The sequence below is a fragment of the Sorghum bicolor genome, chromosome 6 (genome assembly GCF_000003195.3).
Source record: "Sorghum bicolor cultivar BTx623 chromosome 6, Sorghum_bicolor_NCBIv3, whole genome shotgun sequence".
Lineage (NCBI taxonomy): Eukaryota > Viridiplantae > Streptophyta > Magnoliopsida > Poales > Poaceae > Sorghum > Sorghum bicolor.
In genome coordinates this window covers 45,190,527-45,201,150 of record NC_012875.2, presented here as the reverse complement: position 1 = coordinate 45,201,150, position 10,624 = coordinate 45,190,527, and the positions used below count along the sequence as shown (strand labels likewise).

At 45.1% G+C, this 10,624-nt stretch overlaps 1 protein-coding gene across 1 annotated transcript; it reads left to right on the top strand.

The window, feature by feature from the left end:
- On the top strand, positions 2,360 to 4,808 carry LOC8075832 (scarecrow-like protein 23). Its single transcript, XM_021462781.1, has one exon. It carries the CDS (start codon positions 2,505 to 2,507, stop codon positions 4,080 to 4,082), a length of 1,578 nt encoding a protein of 525 aa, XP_021318456.1. The 5' UTR covers positions 2,360 to 2,504; the 3' UTR covers positions 4,083 to 4,808.

Below are 10,624 nucleotides of genomic sequence, written 5' to 3'. Positions count from 1 at the left end.
CCTACATGGCATTTGAGGCTACAAGTAAAAAAGCAACGTTGGGGAAGGCCTAGATGACAGTTAGTGATGATGAGAATTGTATTAGGATTCCTGATATTTAGGGGTGTTTGATTCAGCTAGCAGCTATTATATTTAGTCACCTTTTACCCAAACACTATAACTAAATGGGACTAAATGGTTTTTAGTCCTCTCTAGTCACTTAGAGTGACTAAAAGGAAGTAAGGAACTGAACCATTTAAGAGCTATTAAAGTTTAGGAGGGTAAACCAAACAGGGCGTTGCACTTGTTTTATTTCCTATAGTACTGATCCATTCTAGAGACAATTGCAATTGAAGAATTTTGGAATCCAACCGTACGTGCATATTGTACAGCTCGGTGAATATAGGACTGTTGTTTCGCGAGAATTTTTCCATGCTTATATGACCAAAGTTTTCAGTACTGTAAAAAGGTGACTGTAGTACAGCTCGGTAGGTATAGGACGAATGTTACTTTGTATTCTAGAGAACTGTGGATGAATCAATAGAATAGAATCGTGATGGGGCAGAATGACATGATGAACGCCGACTTTATCGAGGATATGTCTTACAATGGTGCATGGCAATCTCGCTCTTGGACTTTGTACGTTGTTAAGTTTACGTGTAGTTGTACCAGCAAAAGAACATCGTGTACTACTGTTGCGGAGAGACAAAATGTTATGCATGACAAGTTTGATCTATTGTTTATTCCACTTCCATCGCGGCCTCTCGAACCGCTGACCTTTCCCTTGCCTTGCCTACCCTTTGTAATGTGTATCCGCATGCCAATGGGTCGTCCTACTGAACGCTGGGTTTTGGAACCAGGCTACGGCGTTTTCCGTCATCACGTCAGGAATAAACCACCTGCCAGCAAAGTTAGCCAAACGTCCGGAAACCAAAGTGTAAACAAAGGCTAGAGAGAAGAGAATGATCCAACTGTCGCATATGTAGTGTAGGACCATGGTTTCTAGAACGGCAGGCAGTGCGACCGGCGGATCTCAGCGATGGTGGGTAGGGTAGTCTATCCGGTGGACTCGAGTGTCGCCATCTCCCGGATGCCCTCTTTAGCTCCTTTTCTTGGTCACATATGACATATGCCTCTATTTGTTCTGTCCTAAAATAACTGTTGTTTACACTTCTTGATAAATAACTTTGATTAAATATATATTGAAAAATATTAATATTTATAGTACATAATTAATATCGTTAGAAAGATATTTGAATCTAAGTTTTAAACATATTTATTTCGGGGCATAAATATTATACATATTTGTTACAAATTGAGTCAAATTTATGACATGTAAACTAAAAGCGATAATTAATTTGGGACGGAGAGAGTACATGCTATGGCTCTTTCGGCTTTCGCGCAAAGGGTCCACTGCCTTCCCTTCGTCGCATCTTCTTGCCGGCGCCTTTTTCACCTCCCCCTTCCAATCAGCATTCAGCAGCCTACCCCTTTCCACAGATTTTACCGGTTCCACGCCCATGTCCAAACACACAAAGTCAAGTCCACAGAACGTATGCTCAGCTCAAGTGGCCTTGACGTATACGATGATGCCCAGGTCAATATCTTCTTGTGCCAACTTAGAAGCGAATCCAGAGCCCAAGACCTCTTTTAAGCCGTATAGAAATTGTACCCATCCATCGAGGTTTGTCGTGGTTAACTACTATAATAGGCCCATCTTGCGCTGGTAAGCCAGACTTCAGTGTAAAAGCACACCTTGCAACACGGAAAAGATGCCATCCAAAGCATACATATTAGCCCCAGAAGATTGTTTGTTAATTAACATAACACTATCTTTGACACAATGTTTCCATGTAAGGCCAGGGAGTGGTGGCCTGATGCCGGTAGACAGCAAGATCCTCCTTGCATAAAACAAAGAGGCGGCCAGCCAACGAACGTTCCCCTCCCCCGGCATATCCTATCCTTGGAATCCAAGGCCACGTCGCCGGGAACAAGCCAAAACGAACCGGGGCAGCATATGGAAGCATTTCTTGCATCCAAAGCTACACGCTATTCCCTCTTTCTCCTCTTGCCAAGATCTCCTAGATTCCTTTAGTTTGCTGGCGTGTCTAGAGCTATACTCCCTCCGTCCCTAAAAGAATCAATTCCTAGGATCCGTGCCAGTCAAACTTTTTAAAGTTTGACTAACTTTATAGAAAAGAGTAACAACATCTATAATATAAAATACACATTATATGAATATATATTTTATGATGAATCTAATAATATTAATTTGATACTATAAGTCTTAGCATTTTTTTCTAGAAATTTGGTCAAAGTTTAAAAAATTTGACTAGGACAACTCTAGAAATTGATTTTTTCAGGACGGAGGGAGTATATATATATAGCTCTCGCTCCGTAACCCCCCTTCCTCCCTCCCTTCCGATCCTCACCATCATCCTCGCCATCACCGTCGCCATCGGCCATTTTGGTGCGAGGAGCAACTGTGAGGATCGTGTTGGTATTCGGTACGCTGGAAAGTGTACATGAACCTGACGTTGAGTCTAGCCATCAATGGCGGTGGCACCAGCGGCACGACCAAGAAGCGCAAGCTGCTGCGGGACAGCGTCGTCGTCGACGACGTGATGAGCTGCGATGGTGGAGACCACAGCAGGGTCGCGAGGCTTCTACAGGCCAGGGAACGGATGATGGCGAGGTTGGAGGCCGACGACACGAGGGTAGCAGCAGCAGCTCCCGATGACGGTAGCGCCGGCAGCCTGCGGCTCATGCATTTGCTTCTCTCGTCGGTGGCCGCGGCGGAGTCCGGCGACGCGCACGCGGCCGCCGCGGCCCTGCACGAGGTCTACCGGCGCGCGTCGTTCCGCGGCGGCGACCCCGCGCAGCGCGTCGCGGCCTACTTCGCGGACGCGCTGGCGTCGTCGAGGCTCGTCATCCGGTCGCCGTCGCCTGCGGCGGCCGCGGCCGCGGCCGCGGCCTCGCCCTCGCCCTCGCCGCCGACGCGCGCCGAGCGGTTCCTGGCGTACACCATGTTCTACCAGGCGTCCCCGATCTACCAGCTCGCGCACTTCACGGCGAACCAGGCGATCGTGGAGGCGTTCGAGAGCGGCGGCCGCCGGCGCCTCCACGTCGTCGACTTCGACGTGTCGTACGGCTTCCAGTGGCCCTCCCTGATCCAGTCCATGTCGCACGCCGCCGCGAGCACGAGCACGAGCACGTGCACGACGAGCAGCAGCTCACACGACGGTGGCGACGGCGACTGCGCCGAGCCGCCGGTTTCCCTGCGAATCACCGGCCTCGGCACGAACCCCGACGAGCTGAGGCAAACGGAGGCGCGGCTGGCGCGGTTCGCGAGCGGGTGCCCCAACCTAAGGTTCGAGTTCGAGGGCATCGTGGTCGTGGACGATGATGGTCCAGACAGTGGCCGCCGCCATGAACGCATCAAGGTCGACGACGACGCGACCGTGGTCGTCAACCTGGTGTTCCCGGCAGCAGCAGCACATCAGAGCTCGACGACGACGAGCACAAGAGACGAAGCGTGCAGCAGCGCGTTGGCTCGCATCCGCTCCCTGAATCCGTCCCTGGTGTTCTTGGTCGAGAAAGATGGCGGCGGCAATGCCACGTCGAGAGGACGCCGCTCCTCAATCGTGCTCCCGCCGTTCACGGCCAGCCTGCGGTACTTCGCGGCGGTGTTCGACTCGCTGCACGAGTGCCTCCCCGCCGACAGCGCCGAGAGGCTCGCCATCGAGCGGAACCACCTGGGCGCGGAGATCAGCGACGCCATGGCTTCTTTAGCAGACTACAACAACAACTATGGCGGCGGCGGCGACGATCATCACATGGTAGAGCTGCCTACTACCAGCTGTTGGAGGCAGATGATGGAGCGCGCGGGGTTCGAGCGCGTGGAGCTGAGCTCGCGAACGGTGAGCCAGGCGAAGCTGCTGCTGAAGATGAAGAGCGGCGGCGGCGGCGGGTTCCGGGTCATGATGGAGGGCGAAGGTGGCAGCAGCGCCATGTCGCTGGGGTGGAGAGATAGCGTGCAGCTGATCACCGCGACTGGGTGGCGGCGCCGGCGCCGATCGACCAACAAGCCGGCGTTCAGCTAGTACATACGTACATACGTACAGTGGGGATGAAGCCGAAATCAGCCCAGTTCATCGATAAATTATACTTGGACGATCTCGTCGACTTCTTGGTTTGTTCAATTGGTTCATTGTGGAGAGAAGAAGGTTTGGTTTGTTAGTTTCTCTTGTGCTTTTCTTTCGTTGATTGATACACATATATACATATATACATGTAAAGTATAGATGCCAAAAGAGTTACTACACACGATTGGTACGTACAGAAATAGACTTGTAGACAAATTAAAGCATATATATAATTAGATTCGAAGCATATTGTCCTTTCTAGCACGCATGGACGGGCCGCATCAAATTGGAGAGGAGTTTACTGGTTAGACGATCAATTAACTACAATTTCAATGGTAAACTGGTTTTAATATATATATATATACGGCATCTCTTAATATACTCCATATGATGAGCTGACTGATGCACTAGCTAGTTCACAAAACTGATCCATCTATCTAGTATTAACAAATGCCGATAACAATGCGTTAGTCAAGCTGGGCTGATTGCCAAGCGATTTTGTGTCCAAATATAGTAATAATATAAACACAGGTTAGTTATCAGGTTCAAAAAAAAAAACACAGCAGGTTAGTTTTCTTCTTGTTAGGAAGTCACACAAGAAGTTAATAGTCTTTGTATGCTGACTTGTAGTTTGTAGTTAGCAATAATATTTATAACACAAGTTGCAGACTTACTTGCGGTCAAAACTCCAGGAAGGAGTACTTAGAACATATGACTTTATGCTCCAGCAGAAATTACATGGAAGCTAAGGTCTACATATGCAGTAAGGAAAACGTAACTTGCAAGGTAAATTAACTATACATGATTCATCACCAGAGTCCAGAGGTGAGTAAAAAGGGAGTCTACGTTGGAAAGGATAAACACAGGACGATGTGGTGACCTTGCCAGCAGGGAGTGGTTCACCAAACCGCTTGTCGATCTGCACCTAAGTTCCGTTTGAGTCGGTAAAATTTAATTCCTATCATATCGAATATTTCGACACATGCATAAAGTACTAAATATAGATTATTTATAAAACTAAAAATACAGTTTAAGAGTAATTTGCGAGATGAATCTTTTAAGCCTAATTAGTCTATGATTGGACACTAATTACCAAATAAAACAAAAGAGCCACAATACCTGTTAAACTTTAACACCTCTAACCAAACACCACCCTAATAAAAGATTTCTCTGCAGAGACGACGGTAGGATCGTTGAAACGTTGCCACGCATTTCTGTGCCATTGCGTTCGAACCGAACCTCGCGCACGAGTTTATTAATGGAGGTTACGAATAATCCTGTCCTTGGTCCACGGTGTGAAGATAGAGATGATGCATCATCAGAGGTATAACGTGACGAGCACCCCTTGTTATCATCGATCTCTACCCCGATCCTGTGGCCCAGTACTGCTGATCGGAGGCGGCCGGTCTAGTTTCACGCGTGTGAATGGGCATACTAATTGCTCGAGAATTTGAAAGCGTCGACCCAAAACCCGTACGTACTGACATATGGAATGGACACCACACTTTGGGAGTAGCAGTCGTGTTTGCTTGCGTGAAAACATGAACCATGGATCCCGCCGGGTTTTTTTTTATAAAGCAGAGATTTTATGGCATGTTGAAAAGTACTTGTTATTATGGCGGCAGGTGGAACTCACACACAACGAGCTAGGCATGTCAATCATCACCGATAAACATTCGAGAGTGGTGGGTGAAGATCATCAAAACACAAGGGCAAGGGAATGAGAAGCAGCGAGCAAGCCTAATAACCTACACTGCTTGGATTTTGTGGAAGGAACGATGTCGATGAGTCTTTGATAACAAGGCCACGTACTACACAGGAGCTACTGCAAGACATCAACAATGATATATAGATGCATCGCCTAGCACACGAGGACAACCGGTAGCTTTATAGTTGTGTATTTTCTTCAGTTTTCACACTTTTGCACTTTAGCTCTTTTCTCCATTATGTAAGGTCGTGTTTAATTCTTGAAGGGAAAAATTTCGCGACACTGTAGCACTTTCGTTTGTTTGTGGTAATTATTGTCCAACCATGGACTAACTAGGCTCAAAAGATTCGTCTCGTAAATTCCGACCAAACTGTGCAATTAGTTTTTATTTTTTGTCTATATTTAATACTCTATGTATGCGTCTAAAGATTTGATGTGACGGGAATCTTGAAAATTTTGGGTTTTAGGATGGAAGTAAACAAGGCCTAAATATTCAGACTTTTGCTTCCTATTAAATGAAAAGGCATCGCACCTGCCATTTCTGTTCAAAAAAAAGTACTTGTTACAAATACAATTTTTTTAAGAGAAACAGGAGTGGTGCGCCGCCTACTATGCTCTTTTATTATACAAAGAATAGTTCTTTTTACAACGTTTATCAAGAGACAGAACAAAACGAAAAAATATGTAAGATTACACATATCTAGCCATTGACTAAACAAAGGTGCTATGCTTTATTTTGCTCTAAGTAACTTGAGCACATTCTCTTTGAAAGAATGCCTTGTAGTGATCAATTGATGGTTGTGCATGCTGAACAATGGCGTTGTTGCGGACAATCCAAATGGACCAGCACATTGTGACAACAATCACTATGAAGAATGGTAGTTGCAGTTCATTCTTGAAGGATACCTGGGTCCCAAATGGGTCAGAAGGATGATGGATAATCAAACCAAGAGTTGCCCAACATGGTCTTGTAAAAGGACAAGCCAGGAAGAGGCGAACACAAGATTCTTCTGAGGCAAGGTCACGAAGAACACAATTGTAGTCATAAAGCTTCATTTTTCTTCTTAAAAGTTCTCAATATGTCCTTAAGAAGAATCTAGGAGAAAATTTACCTTTTATTTTGATAGCAAGATTTCCAGAGCTAGGAAAAAGCTTGATGAACCTGTCTTCAACTAATGAGATGCACATAAGCCTGCTTTGAGGTAAATTTAGGGGAGTTCCAGATGTATGTCCATAGATCAAAGCCCTCTTTGAAATGCATGCTGAAAAATAAGAGCCATTATTGACTGAAAAAGAAAAGTTATGGCATAGTCGAATTTAGAGAAAAACCATTCCAAGTATCTAACCAGAAGAAGCAAGAAGAGCCATTATTGACTGAGGTAGTTGTCATGCCTTTGAAAGTGGCCAAAAACTTTAGGATATCTCGCCACAAGAAAGAACCTTTGTGAATTATAGTTAGAGGTCTTCCATTAGGATATTAAATTGCTCTTACATGGTGCACCCAGGGAATGTCTATCCGGTTGAAGAACTTAAGAAGGTTATTTAAGAGCAAGCTCTGGTTATGAATGTGTAAATTTAGGACTCTCAGTCCACCATTCTCTTTAGGAACACAGACCATTTGCCATGCTTCCTTAGGAGGCTTGTTGTTTATGTCTGACCCTCACCACAAATAATGCTTCCTGAACTTATCAATTTGCTTAATGACAGTCTTGGGTAATAAATACTCTGTAGGTATATATTGCAAATAATGGATATAACACTGAAAACTGCATTAGTTAGTTGTAAATAGCCCTCAGGAAGGAAGAAATACTCACTAGTCGACGTTCACATCAAGTAACCAAAAGGCTAGAAATATGCCATTGTTGGTTTAGTAAGACTGAGGGGAAAGCCTAAATATGTGAATGGCAAAGATCCCCTTGAACAACCCAAGGTTCTTGCAAGAGTTTCCAATTTAGAGTCTTCAACATTTATAGGAACCAACATGGACTTCTCATAACTAACCTCTAAACCAATTGATTCAACAAAAGAATTGAGAAGAGCTTTAAGAAAAATCAACTTCCTAGCATCCCCTTTCATAAAAATGAGTGTATCATCAACATACTAGAGCACTGAAAAATCTTGGTTGTGAGGTAGGGCCAAAGGCAAAGAAAGCAACCCTTGATCCTTCGCTAAATTTGGAAGATCTTGTAGAAAGTCAGTTGCTAACACAAAGAGTAATGGGGAAAGGGGATCCTCTTGCCTAACCCCTCTTACGGTGGAAAAAATTGCCAAGAACTCCATTAAGAAGAACAGTTGATGTACCAGTATAGAAGATCAAATGCATCCAAGTCATCCACATGTCAGGTTTTGTTCCATGATTTTTTAAAAGAATCTAACTTATAGTGATATCCCCTTTAGATTGATGAAGAAGGTGTAGGAATTACATGGACCAAGCTAAACAGCTATGGATACATCTATGTTTAATAAAACCATAATGATTTTTATGAATCAACCATGGAAGAACTAATTGCAACCTTTTGGCCAACAAATTTATGATGATCTCAAGTGTTCAATAAAGAAATAGGCCTGAAATCTGAGACTTTGACAGCATTGTTATGTTTGGGGACCAAAGTAATAATTTGAGAACCATTGATGTTTTGCATGAAAATATCCCCATTACAAATGTCATCACAAAGTTTGTTGAAATATTCACAAATAATGTACCATCATTTGGTTCACAAAATCAGCGTTTGAAGTCATCATGCCATGGTGCCTTTGTCTAATGGTGAAAATTTGACTACTAAATTAATCTCTTCTCCGCTGAAGGGAGCTACCAAAGCGGTTAACTGGTTAAGTCAAGGGGAGCTTGTACGAAAGATTCAAGGTTGAATAGCATACCAGTGAATTCTGGAAACAACATGTATGTGTGCGGGGCAGGGGACGCACAGGAAGCATGGACGACTAGGCTCCAGCTCAGGCGGCAAGTCACGCGTCATGGCACGTCGAATCTTGCGGCACATGCATGAAGTATTAAATATAGATAAAAAGAATAACTAATTGCACAGTTTACATGTAAATCACGAGATGAATACTTTAAACCTGGTTACTCTATAATTAGACAATGTTTGTCAAATAAAAATAAAAATGCTACGGTGTCAAAATCCTAAAACTTTTTGCATCTAAACAAGCCCTCAAAATGTGCAGCGCCGATACGATATGCATGCTTTTTGGTCGTTGGACGCGTCAAGAGAGACCAACAAAATGTGCACTCTCGCTTCCGGTCCATACGATATACTAGTACACATCCTTTTTGACGCCGCGACCAAAGATGGTCGGAGTTCTTGGCCGGAGTACCCTTTTTGCACATGCAAGATCGGACGGAACACTAGCGCTGAATTCGCCATCTCCAAGGTCCAAGCCAAGCAGCACCGTACCAGTGCGATCCGAATTGTGTACGTGCCCCTGGGTCCGTTCCACCCGCACCAACTTTCTGCGAATTCAAAGGAACCCGTCCAAACGTTAGCGGACAGGAGGGCCGGTGGATCACGTTCACATCGCGGGGGCCGGAGCCAGGGGCGTCCCTGAGGCCGTGCGAGCTGTGCGACCGAACTGGGCCTCCAAAATTTATGGACCCCAAAATTTACTAAGTGTTCTAAGTATATATAATAATTAGTAAAAGCTTGTTACTTCCTTCGTGAGAAAACACATTGAAAGTCCATGATTGTGAGTTAGAAAAGTTTATGGTTGGTAATTTTTCTTCACATAAGTTTGTAACCTTTCGTGAGTTCATGGTTTCGTCCCTTAGAGTTATTCCTCGTCCTTGGTGTTGTTCGTCGCTCAAGAGTCGAGACCTAATAGCAATTATAGACGGGTGGACCCAGATTAGGACGCCAGATGGAGATCATTGCCTGGTATAATCCCTATTTTATTTAGTTAATCTTTTATATGTTGTCTTTGTAATATGTTGATATTTAATATTTTTTTTAGATTTTGACAATAGACACTAGGCCTCCACTTATTATTTTGATCTTGGCCCAATATTTACCCGGGACGCCCCTGGCCGGAGCCCACCACCCTGTAATACCCCTGGCCACCGGCGGTGATCGCCGGAGGCGTGAGCACACAACGGATATCGCCGACGAGGAGAACAGAGGAACCTCTCTGTCTCGTGTTCTATTACCAAATGATTAACTGTCTTACACGCAACAGGTTCCAAACCATATATGGCCGCAGCCTACTGGTCCCTGGGACCTACATGTCATAGACCGATACAAAGTAGTAAACCTCTTTACGCTTTACAGAGATGAATACGCCAATTACATAATACGCCTTCAGCTATCGGTTATGACATCTCCCCCGCCCGAAGATCCTGCTTGGCCCCAAGCAGGTGCTGCAGGAAAGCGCGTCTTCAGGACATGGTGATCTTCCCAAGTGGCCGACGTTAGAGGTAAGCCTGACCACTTCACCAGAACCTGAGGAATGGCATGGTTTCCTTTCTTGACCAGACGGCGCTGAAGAATGTATTATGGGACAGCCTCAGAAGCCTGCAAATCAGTTAGTACTGGAAGAGTAGTGAACACCGGTGTATAATCAGGTGTGAAAGGTTTGAGCTGGGAAACATGAAACACCGGGTGAATCTCGCTGTGGTCAGGCAATTCCAGTTTGTAGGCAACGGCTCCTACTCGTTCCAGAACCGTGTACGGACCAAAATATTTGTATGCCAGCTTTGGCCACTGAGGTTTGAGTGTAGGGTTGAAGCTTGAGTAGAACTTTTTCTCCAACAGCAAACTGCCTGTCAGTCCGTTTCTTGTCT

What these genes read in the sequence shown, in the direction of transcription:
- LOC8075832 (XM_021462781.1), top strand. Translation starts at nt 2,505, where the DNA reads ATGAACCTGACGTTGAGTCTAGCCATCAATGGCGGTGGCACCAGCGGC.